The sequence below is a fragment of the Dipodomys spectabilis genome, unplaced genomic scaffold (genome assembly GCF_019054845.1).
Source record: "Dipodomys spectabilis isolate Male_0828 unplaced genomic scaffold, ASM1905484v1 ptg000002l, whole genome shotgun sequence".
In the NCBI taxonomy this organism is placed as follows: domain Eukaryota; kingdom Metazoa; phylum Chordata; class Mammalia; order Rodentia; family Heteromyidae; genus Dipodomys; species Dipodomys spectabilis.
In genome coordinates, this window is record NW_024870679.1 from 35,525,392 (window position 1) to 35,538,850 (window position 13,459).

Below are 13,459 nucleotides of genomic sequence, written 5' to 3' on the forward strand. Positions count from 1 at the left end.
GAGGAAAATCCTGTGGATTTGAAATCTGCGAGTGCCTTATGCTGATTCCTTCCAGCCTGAGTCTCTGGAACTGATATAACCACTGTGGCTATTTTATAGGAAAGGTTCTCTAGCTCTAGCCTTCCTGCAGTTCTACCTGAGAGTTTCCATCGGATTCTTGGCCTTCATTATCCATGAAGGGAGGGCAAGGGGAAGATTAGCCATGCAGTATCTTGGGAGCATGAAACTGGTGTTTTATTACATGCAACATAGTCATTAAAGCTGCACTGTATTTCCGAGTCCATCAACAGCCGAAGAGAAAATGATCTGAACAGCCAGCTCCCCAGCTTTGCTGGCTTCCTCTGCACAGCCAGACCTTTTCCTTCTCTGAGTTTTGTGCCCCAGGCTTGGATTAGGAGATGATAGTGAGAAGCTGCCATTCCTGAAACCTGGGGATGACTTTGAATGAAAAATAGAGATGACTTTCACTTCCCTAGTAAGATGATGACAACAACCATTGCTAATCGTGGAAGCTTTCCACACTGTTCTGAGCACTTTTCATGCAGCAACTAATTTAATGATCACAAAATTTCAGGAAGTAAGTCTTAGTCTAACACTTGAGGTACCGAAGCATCCTTTTGATCCAATGAGAGAGGTAGGAGGATTACCAGGATAGGCTGTTCTTCCCAATTTTTGTTTATTTTTCTTTTTTCCTTACGTCATGAAAGACACAAATGGTCTGAGAAACAAAGCATCCACAGGTTAGGCTGCTTGAGCAGACAGAGATTATGTTTCCAGGGCTGGATTTTCTAAATTCTGGCTTCTGCTCCTCAAATATAGGAGTGATATTATGTCTGCCTAGCTACACATTGAGCAAATCAATGATGAGCAAGATTGAGTGGAAAAAGTTATAAATCCAATAACCTCTCAGAGACAGCTTTAGAGGGAACTTGACCTGGTAATGACAGGGGAAGATGAAGTTGACGATGTAGTGACCAGTGTGAAGGAATTTGTTGTCTCCTCATAGTGACTTGGAAATCACTTGATGCTTCGCTAACTACCTTGCACAGATGTTTTCATTTCTTTTGCCTTTAGTGAATTAATTACTGGCATCTAAAACTTGGGATTTAGTTTATAAACATGGGAATTTCTGACTTTAACATCAAAAAAGATCCAGTAAAACTCATCTGATCTATCTGCTGCTACTGGCTGAAACTAAAAGCATCGGTTCTCCTGTGTTTTAGTTCCTGCCCTGGCTAGAACCCTACCTGCCTATGAATACACATGCACTCAGGGGCAGAACCACAGCATGAATCCTGTGTTCTCAGGCCTCGAACTTGGTCCTCCTTAGATCATACTACTTTATGGAAAGGGGCTGTGCAGGTAGCAGCAGCTCCTCCCCCAGGAGCTCACGTTACAGGGTTCCACACGTGATTCTGAGCCATTCTTTTGACCTCCTGGCAACAGGGTATCTCTCCCCTGTAGAAGGCTGGGAAGGGAGTTTGCTTGAAGTTGAGTGGCTCTTCCATGAAGTATGCTTGATTAAGCTATTTGAGGGTCATATGGTTCTAGGAAGATTCAGATGGAAGTTTCACCACTGCCACGTGTTCTTGGGCAAGTTCCTCCCCGAAGGATGTGGGGATTGAAGGAGAGAACACAAAACACATGGCACCTGACAATGGAAAACACTGTTGTCTTTAAAAAAATTGTTTTAATTTTTTGTTGTTATTATAAGGTTAAAGTACAAAGTACAGTTATATAAGTCAGGTAAAGAGTACATTTCATTTTGGACAATGTTTCCCCCACACACACATCCCCACCCACATATTGTGTAGTTCATTTTCAACATAGTATCTAGTGAGTACCACTGCTGGATTTGTTCACTCTTTGTCCCACCATTTTGGTGCCCTCCCCTCCCCTGCCCAACGATAAATGAACAAGGGTGGGAGATGGGAAGGGATGGGAAGGAGAAACAAAGGAGGAGGCAACAATGCTTGATAAGAAATGTACTCATTATCTTGCCCATGTAATTGTAACCCCTCTGTATGGTATTTTCACAATAAAAAAGATAAATGAACAAGCAAGATAAAAAGAAAAGAAGACAAAAACAAAACCTGCTTCCATGTCGATGAATATTGATTTACATGCATTGCACCTCTGTGCTCCTCCCCTAAGAATATCCTCCTGTGGTCTCACCAGAAAACACTGTTCTTGTTGAAGACAAAGATATTTATGTTTTGTGAGTAGTTAGCTGGCTTAATAAAAAGAAGGTAATACGAAATATAATCGTCCTTCTAACAATCTTGTGTATAACTAATGTATATATGACGTAATAGGAGGTATGTAGAAGAGTAGATAACTACTATTGTGCAGCAAATTAATTCCTGTACCACTTTTGCCATGAAGCCAAAAGATGACGGGTCTTTGCCGACATTTTCAGAGTAGTCATGTTGCTCATGCTGCCACGCCACATGATGATTTTATCCTAGATACTCAATGCCTGAGAATCTTGGTTTATTTATTCATCTCAAGGACATATTTATGTCTACTTCATACAATTGTATAGAAAATTAAATAATTTAATGAAATATCAGAAGCCACAGGAGCTTAAGATGGAAAAAATGCACATTAAAAAATAGTATTTAAATGTTTTGTTTTTCCTGTGAGGTTACTCAGCAGATGGGGAGGTAGGACCAAGCCAGGAGCTGAACCTGTCTGGGCTTCTCCCTCCTGGGGGCACCAGCTTAACCAGGCATTGTGAGGCCTAGCGCATGAATATCAATGAAGGTATATGTCTAAATATTTAAAAGTGCCAGGTCAGGAAGTAGAGGTGTGGCTCAAGTGGTAGAGTGCCAGCCTTGAGTGGGAAAAGCTAAGGGATAGTACCCAGGCTCTGAGTTCAAGCCCCAGTACTAGCACAGGAAGAAAGGAAGGAAGGAAGAAAGGAAGGAAGGAAAGGAGAGAGAGAGAGAGAGAGAGAGAGAGAGAGAGAGAGAAAGAAAGAAAGAGAGAGAGAGAAAGAAAGAAAGAAAGAGGGAGGGAGGGAGGGAGGGGGGAGGGAGGGAGGAACGGAGGGAGGAACAGAGGGAGGGAAAGAGTGCTTAGGTTATACATGAATACTACACCATTTTCACAAGGAATTAGAGGGAGGGAGGGAAGAAAGAAATGGGATAAATCCAATAAACTGCTAAGTGATAAATCCGACCAATAAGCTGCTAAGCCAAATATGTTCAGTTCTCTCATTATGCCAAAGTTACTTTCATAGTTAACTGGAAGGACAAATTAGAATTTAGGATTTTTGGATTGCTTGGAATTCTGTATCGAAATATGATTGACTAGGAAGCATAAAGCCCCTGGACCATCTGATTCCATCTCATACAGAGAGGAGCCTTGTTGCTTATACATAAACAATTCAACCTCTGAGCTCAAGCTCTGTTCACTCTGTTCAAGTCTTCCTATGAATTGCAGCCTTTTGTTCATTCCTGACCTCCCAAGGGTGTACAAGTGGTTGTTGATTTCCTCTTGAAGACCACCCAGACCTTGAAGTAGAGTTAGAGCTGTCAGGGTAGAGTATTTGAGCCCCTGAGTTCCTGGAGCATAGAGTATAAGTAGGCAGTGGGTAGCTAGGGTCTTCTGTAAGAAAGGAAGCAGATGAAGAAGGACTCGCAGAGAGGGGGCTTTAAAAGGACAGAGCCCAGAGTAAAAACCCATCCACCTATGTGTAAGATGGTGATCTTACTGAGCCCTAATAATTCCAGGAGCACAATAAATGAAATACTGTTGTGGCCTGAATGAGATGGTAATGTTAGCATTGTGTTCTTCAGGTTCCCTTCAAACACCATTGGAAGTCTCACTTTCTAACCTGGGGCGACAAATGAAAAGGGTCTATTCTGGTGTCCAGTATTCATGACAGATGGAGATTTTCACCCATTCTTCCTATTAGCCACTGAGGTTGCTAAGCAGTGGAAACTAGCCTGGTCCCTGGTCAAAGACACATCCAAACTCTGACTATTGCTGGTACCAAGTTGGGGGTTGCACATTTTTTTGTCCTTCCCCTTGTTCAGCCCTGGGTCTCTGCATTGATGGTGTCCTCAAGTCAAGTCTCTGTTCAGGCTATGTGGAGCTGGGAAGATGCTGGAGGCCCAAGGATCCAGCCATTCTGTTTGCAGGCTCCCACCCAGTCACTGTATACAGGCCCCTACCCAATCACCCTGTTGTCAGCTCCACTCCACCTTAGGAAACCCAGGTGCTTCCAGATCCTGAGTGATTTGGGCCTCTGTTGCATGTATGGATTCACTTTTCTGGAACATTCCATATGTGAGGGTTTATACTATGGCTGTCCTGAAGCCCTATGCTGACCATTATTCATCTATGAAAAGTGTTGAAATACACAAGCGTAGTGCATACACTCAGATCCTATCCAAACTGAAGTGAGATGGTTGAAAAACTTGGGTCATTTTTATCCGGAGGAGAGAAAGAAACAGGTCAACAATTGTGGTATTCTTGTACCGATAGGACATTCTATGTATGCTCACTTGACAGATGTTCTTATCTCTTCCCCTGTGACTTAACATGTGTTCAAGGTAAGGAATATTTGTTAAGCAAACACCTATTGCACACCATGCAGCTGCACACCATGCAGCTCGTAGTGCTTCTAATCTGACCTTCCTTATTTACCACTGATCACAACTCTGAGGTAGGTTTTCATTTATCCATTAGTAAATTCTGTACTTAGGGATGAATACTCATGTCATAATCAGTTTTAGAACCCAAGTGATAGCTGGCTCTCCAGTCGCTTTAGAAATGTAGTTTGTTCTCTTATTCCCCACATCAAGGCCCATCTTTTCTTAAACTTGGTCAACATAGCATAAAACAGACAAAATTAGTACATGTATATGCAATTTTTTTGTCGGCCGTGGGGCTTGAACTCAGGGCTTGGGTGCTATCCCTCAGCTCAAGGCGAGCTCTCTACCACTTGAGCCACAGTACCACTTCCAGTTTTCTAGTGGTTTATTGGAGATAACAGTCTCACTGACTTTCCTGCCCAGGCTGGCTTTGAACCGAGATCCTCAGATCTCAGCCTCCTGAGTAGCTAGATTTACAGGCATGAGCCACCAGCACCTGGCTGTATATGCAATTTTTATTGATCTAATCGACTTAATGAGGAATTGTGAGTTGAATCCATTCATGATCTTGATTAACAAAGAAGTATATGTGAACACCTATCTGTAAAATTATGTGTTTGTTAATATATTCCTATCTGTGCCCAAATCTTTTGGAGAAGCCCTTTGCTTTTTATATTACTTTGTTTAAAATACAATGAAAGTGTGTGTGTGTGTGTGTGTGTGTGTGTGTGTGTGTGTGGCTCATGCTGTACCACTTGAGCCACACTTCTAGTCTGTCATTTTGCTGGTTAATTGGAGGTAAGAATCTCATAGAGTTTTCTGCAAGGGCTGGCTCCCAACTGTAATCTTCAGATCTGAGCCTCCTGAGTAGCTAGGATTATAGAGAGATTATATAGATTATGAGCGATCAGCACCTAGCCAAAAAATAGACCCTTGTGAGATTTAGAAACATGGTAGATTCTATACTTGAGGTCTTTTAGACAGTTTTAAGAAGGAAGCTTTCAGACTAGAATGAGCCCAGAGGAGAGTGCCAAAAGGATTTAAATTGAGTCCAAAAAGACATGTTTTAGTCTGCTTTTTGTTGCTGTAACAAATAAAGCAGAGTTATTTAACCTGCAGCTTGAGAGGCTGAAAGTTCACCACCAGCATTAATCCATCTATTGGTAGAGTCCCAGTGACCTGATCACCTCCTGGGCCTACCTCTTAAAGGATCCACCATCTCAACACTGTGTGGGGATTACACACTGTACATGAACCTCCGGGAAGACACACTCAGATCATATCTAAACCAAAGCAGGTACTTGGAAAACTTGGTTATTTTTAGCAGAGAGAACACAAGCCAGTGAGTTGTGATATTCAAGTATCTATGACACTCTTTGTGGAAGTTCAAATTCCATGTGGCTCCTGTGAGCAGAATTTGGACCAGTGGCACAGGTTACAGAAGGATAATTTCTGACTATGATTCAGAATCTGAGTGTTTGAGCTACCTCAGAGGACGATGCACCTATCCCCAGGGAGTTTAAGGGGAAGCTCTTGATTCTGGAAGAGTAGTTATGGAAGTGGCCCAACATCCAGGTGAGATTTTAATTCTGTGACTTTTCACCTTCAAGTTTGGAGTATCTAGGAATGGTTACGTCTGTTTTGTCTTCTTAGTTTCCACAGCAAAACTGGTAAGAGTTTTTAAAGTGTTTCCACAATATCTTTCCAAAAGCCATTTCTGAATCATGTACCCTCTCCCTGGCAGGAGAAAATGCAGAAGTTTCCATGGACGTTTCTCTGGCTTACCGTGATGATATGTTTGCCGAATGGACCGAAATGGCCCATGAGAGAGTACCCCGGAAACTCAAATGTACCTTCACATCCCCCAAGGTAGGATACCTTGATATTAAAGTTGATGGAGTTTGCATTTGATGCCTGCCCCTCCCCCCCAGGTATGTGGAAAGACTTAGTCACACGTTGCAGACATGTCTTTTATTTCCTAGCATGCATGACCCACAAGGGTTGCTCATTATCCTTTGTCTTTGTAAAGAGAAGAGCACACAAGTAGGTCTTTGCTAAGGACAGAAGAACAGAAGGAATGTCTGGTTGAAATGCTACAGTTGTTTCTCAAGTACTTGCACAAAACAACTATGAAAGTGTTTCAATCCTTTCCTCAGTTTTTGAATCTGCTTCTCAGTTTCCTAGCATTGTGTACTGTCACAGCTAATGTTCAGATAAGAAGATTTATAACCCCAGTGAATAAATACCACAAACAAAAATATAGTCATGCATGGGTGGTTTACACCTGTAATCCTAGCTACTTAGGAGTCTGAAGATCCTGGTTCAAAGCCAACCTGGACAAAAATGTCTGTGAGACTCTTAACCAGCAAAAAGCCAGAAGTAGAGTTGTGGCTCAAGTGGTAGAACACCAGCCTTAAATAACAAAAGCCAAGCAAGAGCCTGAGGCCCTGAATTCAAGCCCCAGTACTGGTAGGCACTTACACACACTAGATAGATAGATAGATAGATAGATAGATAGATAGATAGATAGATAGATAGATAGATAGATAGGCAGACAGACTAAAGGAAGTGGGAAAAAGAAATACCAAACACTTTCAGGACTTTGTATGCTGTGAAAGAAATAATTAAAACCTTTCTAGTTCTGTTGCAAATTGATTATATCTTTCAAGATGAGGGCTTTTGCATATGGAATTTCATTCTCAGAAAAGGCAATGCAATTTCTCACCTTCCTTCCACCCTGAGGGGCAGGAGAAGCAGGAGGAGGAGGAGGGTGCTTGCCTGCAACTGCTTCTTAATGACAGTAGCTTAATTATCTTTAGGATATGTTGATCCTTTCAAGAAAGATACTAAACCTTGAAAGGTGTGAAGGAAATGAATCATCAAATCTATGTTTTTTGATTGCAATGAAATCTAGTCTTGAGTCTGAAGATTAAATGAGAAATTGCTTTAAAGCGTTTTAGTCTCTGGTGGATTGTGAAGTGGGGGGGAAAAAAGTCAAGTTGCCACCTGCTGTAATTTGTCCTAATTAGCCAGTCTTGTGCCAGAGCTAGGGGAGCACTGAGGAGGTGGGGGAGGGAAGAAAAGAGAGAAAGAGGGGGGGACTCTTCTTAGATGCCCTAAATATTGACAGAGGCAGAATTTTGGTGCAGAAAGAAAAGCCTTAAGCAGGATACAGTGATTTTTTTTCGTGACATGGGCAGCTTAATATCATAGAAGTCAATGTGTCTCTCGAAATATATTAACCTTAGCTACACCTGTCTCCTGGGTGGTAATGTTCCCCATAAAAACTGGAAAATATAAGACATCCAGAGACCCACAGTGGAGAATCTGTGAGTCCCAGAAATCATCTTATTTAACTTCATGCTTTACCTGGAGGAAAGCAAGGCCAAATGAGGGGAGGTAACCTGGTGTACCCACACAGGAAATCGAACTAGAAAGGGGATCTCGTGGCTCATCACTCAGCATGTCTTCATGACCATCAATTCCTCTTTGGGGCACATCTAGGGCAGCCATTGCTTCTTTTCCCAAGATAACAAGAGACAGCAGTGTGGAGTGACTTTACTTGGAAGGCTCAGGTTCAAGTTCCCATTCTGCCACACTAGAGATTTTGACCAACACCCACGTCAAATGGTATTAGACTAAATATCTTTTGTTTCCCTCAGGTTCTCAATTCAGTAAGCAAAAATCAGACCCTGACTGGAAACACACTTTAAAAAGAAAAAGCTTTCCTGTTGTTACTACAGAGGCTAATTAGGTCCAATAGGTTACCTTAATCTAAACTGAATCTGAGCCTTAGCATATTTTAAGTAGTTCCTATAAAGCCTTAATTCTATCCCCGATTTGTAAGTATAGGAAGGGAGAGAAGGGAGATGGGTACAAGAAGAGAAACCATCTATATAAGAAGAATCAAATAGTCTGCACCAGAAGTGAACAGAGTTCTCTTCACAGAATTTTTAGTTTTTATACCTCATCTGCCAACACTAGTCAACTAGTAGTGTCTGGCAATAGCCCTCACATTTGAGGGGATAAATTATCATGACTGATTAGTGATGTCTGCAGGGACAGGGAAAGATGAGTTCTCAAACAGGTAAGCCAGATGTTTGCCTTCTCTCTCTCCATCCTGCCTTGAATAGCTTCTGTCTCTGCACAAAGGCGTTTGATTGCACTTTTAAGCTCTGACTGTCCAAGAAGTAATCCCATCAAGATCACAGAAAGTAGAAGCCTTTCACATTGCTAGTTGTAGCCTCCTTTTCACTTCTCCTCTGGATCTTTTGCTCTGAAATTTATGATGAATTATGAAGATTCTGTGAATTAATTCAGATTTATGAATGACAAATTTGGTTTCTGCTATCACTCAACCTAGCCATGTCAATCAAACATGGCAGCTAGCATATAAAGCCAACATTGACCACAGACCTCCTCATGCTGAAGTTCATGTCCGTACATGGCCATACTTATATCTTACCCTCAGGCCCTCAGTAGACAGTATCTAGAGAGATAGAGCCAAATTCTGTTTTCCCAATAAGCTATGCCCCTATTCTTTAATACCTGCCATCATGCACTGGGAATGCTATCTTTAGTGTTGGTCAGTTTAGTTCAGTTCATTGGCTAAATTTTGGTATCTTTCTGCCGTCTTATCTCTTGAGCTATTAGGAAGTTTGGGGGTCATCTGTAGAACACTTAATTTCATTATTACCTTTCTTTCATTTCTGTCTTTCCCATTATCTCAAGGGCTCTTTGGGATGTTTCCTTTCCTGTCAGATCAGCAAAAAGATGATATTTTCAGCTTCTTATATCTCATCATGAAAATAATTACTCATAGGGTTGGAGGCATGGCTCAGTTGGTAGAGTACTAGCCAATGAGCAAAAAAGCATCAGGTACCGAGTTCAAGTCCCAGTCTTGGACAAAAAAAAAAAAAGAGGAAATGGAGCCGTGGCTCAAAGTGGTAAAGGGTTGAGCAAAAGAGCTTATGGACAGCACCCTGAGTTCAAACCCAGTGACTGACAAAAAGAGAAGAATAATTACTCACTAAAAGTGTAATGGTGTTCAATAAGGGCTTCTTCCAGAACATTAAAAAGTTGGCTGCCCCCCAGAGCCGTGCGAGTCACCAGTGACTGAGGCCTGGTAGACCAGAGCCCATGCTGTGGTGCTCTAGGGAGCTGAGAAAAGTGTCCAGGGTTAGAATAGACTGCTGCTTCTAAACCAAGAGTTTTATCTCAAATGTTTTTGGGGTAGCTGAGTGGACACCATGCAGTCAGTGCTCCTTGGTAATAGCCTGCCCATCTAATGGGTACCTTTAAACATTAGCTTTATATAACCTTGGTGATATGAGGCTGACCTGAGAGCATTCAAGCAATCTTTTGGAAGTTGTGACCAAATCAGGTCCTCTGCTTTTCTTCCAGACCCCAGAGCATGAGGGCCGCTACTATGAATGTGATGTCCTTCCGTTCATGGAAATTGGATCCGTAGCCCATAAATACTATCTTCTAAATATTCGGCTGCCTGTGAATGAGAAGAAGAAAATCAACGTTGGGATTGGAGAGATAAAGGATATCCGGTTGGTGGTAAGTGAATGAAATTTATCCACTAGGCAGAGGATCTGAAACTCTGGTTCCTGGACATGTGTATAGGAAAGGAACTCCATCTCTTTAGCATTTGTATGCTACATTTGGCCTCAGTTGTCTCCTCTGAGAAATGGGAATAACAGCACATCTATGGTAGCTGAGTTAATTTGTGTGAGAGGTTATAGAAAGGAGAAAACATACAACTATTGTGCCCAAATCTTAAGTTCATTATAATGATTGTATGGTGATGATATGATTGTGATTGTATAAAACAATAATACCAAGGTAAAAGTAAAAAACAATGTTTTACTGTTCAAAGCACAAATATTAAAGAGAACAATGGTGTTTTAGGTCCTTCCCATTTTACTTGCTTAATTGGGGGAAAAGTAGAACGTGGAGGACATTTGCAAATATCTAAAAATAGTCATACAAGAAATACACACTTATAGATTGGAAACAGAAAGTATAGGTAGTATATTATAGTATATTATGATTGGAAATTACACTATATTATAGATTGGATATTAGAAAGTATAGGTAAAGGCACAGAAAAGCATAGCAATTGTATGTAATTGCCTACCATCTACAGAAATAACCACTGCTAAGGTTTTTTTTTATATATATTTCCTCAAGGGTGCTTCAATGTATATGCACAAATGCATGCACGCACACACACGCACACACACATACACCACTCCTCAAATATATATATATATGTGTGTGTGTGTGTGTGTGTGTGTGTATGTGTGTGTGTGTGTGTGTGTGTGTGTGTATTTCAACTTACCAGATACATGGACTTCACCATTGTTTCAAAACCTATAGAAAACCTTTTGATCTTATTCTTCATCATTCCCTTACGAGAATGTGAACTCATTTGTGCATTTTATATATATATATTTCTATAAGACAACGGTTGCGAAGGAGTCAGGGGTATATGAGGGTAGTATATTCTGTGAATAAAAACACTTTATCTTGAGAGTTCAGCAGAAAAGCTTTCCAATCCTTTGTCCCCAAAATGCATTTGATGGTTCAATAATATTAATAATAATACAAAGATCTATTTACCAAAAAAAAGGATGTATTTACCTTTGAAATTGTGATTGGTCTCTCTCTAGGGAATCCACCAAAATGGAGGCTTCACCAAAGTGTGGTTTGCCATGAAGACCTTCCTCACACCCAGCATCTTCATCATCATGGTGTGGTACTGGAGGAGGATCACCATGATGTCCCGACCCCCAGTGCTTTTGGAAAAGTAAGAACTGCTTCTGAGCACTCACAAAACACTGGCTTCCCAGGATGTACCACATGGGCCTGTTCTTGCTGGGGTTCTGTTCAAGCAGTCACTGCTTCTTAATCTGGCTCTCCCATTAAATGCATCTTTACAAGTTAAAAAAAAAAAAAACTAATCCTGTTCATGTAGGTGTCTAACCATTTCTGGAAAGTGACTTTATGTATCTTATGGGATGCTAAGGTGTGTGAACAATTCAATGACATAACATTGGTATTTTAATAGAGAAGTAGTAGCTCATAGTGTGGACAGCCAAAAAGCAAAAGGAAAGCTTTTGGGGTCATGGAAGTGTTTAAAATCATTTATTACTGAAACAAATGTGCTGGTATAACTTACATAATTCCTAGTAATAGCAAGTGTCTTTAATGATTAGGTGAATGATACCCTGAGGAGCTAAGAGAGGACAAATGTATTCAATCCTATCTGGTTAAGAGACCAGTGGTACAGGAGGAGAGGTAGCCAAAACATAGCAGACAAAAATGGTGGAGAGCTGAGAACTAGAGGGCCGAGGTCATGAAAAAGCTTACATATCTCACAAGAATTTGAAATGAATCTTGAAGAGACTAGAATGCCAATAGAAGTTTGGTACCACTGGAGTTGGTATTAGAATAACACATAGTCTTTCAAGGGCCTAGGTTCCTCCTTCTTTCAGTAATGATGTCACCTCAGGTGGAAACTCCCTATGAAATGACCCTGTCCCAATAAGTAAACTCTTAGGCTTCCAGAGGTGCTTCAGATTTTGGGAAATCTGCCTCACCTTGGATTTCTTGCCTTCTTTTCATCTTAGAGTCATCTTTGCCCTTGGGATCTCAATGACTTTTATCAATATCCCAGTGGAATGGTTTTCTATTGGGTTCGACTGGACCTGGATGCTGTTGTTTGGGGACATCCGCCAGGGCATCTTCTACGCAATGCTTCTCTCCTTCTGGATCATCTTCTGTGGCGAACACATGATGGTAAGAGCTCCCCAGGGAAATGAGACACATTTGTACCAGGACAGTTCTGTGTGGGCACACCTACCTGTCTCTACCTCCTGCCAGCTGTGGATGAGACCAGATGAAGCTAGTGGTTACAGGTGAGAGTTCAAGGGTCAAACTCTCTACCTCACACTTCTTCATCTAGTAACCAGCTAGATGAAGAAGCAAGTAGCAAGTGATGTATGTTAGGTTACTTTTCTATAAAATGTGAAGTCCTGGGAATTATTGAATTCAGGACTTCATACCTACTAGGTACTCTACTACTTGAGCCAAACCTTCAGCCCTTTTTTGCTTTACTTATTTTTCAGACAGGTTCTGAGTTATTGCCCTGGCCTTGGTCTGTGATCCTCCTACTTATACTTCCCACTTAACTGAAATGGCATGTGTATTCTACCACACCTTGCTTGTTTTTCAGATAACTTTTGCCCAGTCTGGCCCTGACTGTGGGTCTTCTTGTATCTGCCTCCTGAGTAGCTGAGATGATAGGCATGAACCACTGCACCTAGTTCTGTATAGGATTTTTATGAAAATTAAATGAGATAATGTCAGTAGGTTAGGAAGAAACACATGCACAGTTCTTTTGTTGCTGGTCCTGGGGCTTAAACTCTATGCCTGAGCATTATCCCTGGGCTCCTTTTGCTCAAGGCTAGTACTCTACCTCTTGAGTCACAGGGCCACTTCAGGCTTTTTCTCTGTTTAATTGGAGATAAGAGTCATGGACTTTTCTGCCCAGGCTGCTTCTAACCATGATACTCGTATCTCAGCCTTCCGAGTAGCTGGGATTATAGTCATAAGCCACTAGTGCCAGGCTTACATACACAATTCTAATGATAATTATTATTTCTCACTCTTTGGCTTCAGCTGTGCATGTCCTGTTTCCAGGAACATGTTCACCACCAGAGAATGTGGGCCTGGCTCTTTCTAGCTGGCAGTTTGTCCAAATGCCCTAGTGACACTTGTTACCCTGGAACACTGACCTCTTTAAATAGACATCAAATTCTATTTCAAGATAAATTGAGGGACTA

The 13,459-nt window shown here is 41.4% G+C and overlaps 1 protein-coding gene across 1 annotated transcript in view; it reads left to right on the forward strand.

The window, feature by feature from the left end:
* Wls (Wnt ligand secretion mediator) overlaps nucleotides 1-13,459 on the forward strand; it is a 106,550-nt gene that overhangs the window by 67,285 nt on the left and 25,806 nt on the right. Inside the window, exons 3-6 of the mRNA XM_042679653.1 lie at nucleotides 6,349-6,473; nucleotides 10,008-10,169; nucleotides 11,285-11,421; nucleotides 12,245-12,413. Of these exons, the coding sequence (XP_042535587.1) occupies nucleotides 6,349-6,473; nucleotides 10,008-10,169; nucleotides 11,285-11,421; nucleotides 12,245-12,413 (593 nt within the window). The remainder of the gene's footprint in view (nucleotides 1-6,348; nucleotides 6,474-10,007; nucleotides 10,170-11,284; nucleotides 11,422-12,244; nucleotides 12,414-13,459) is intronic.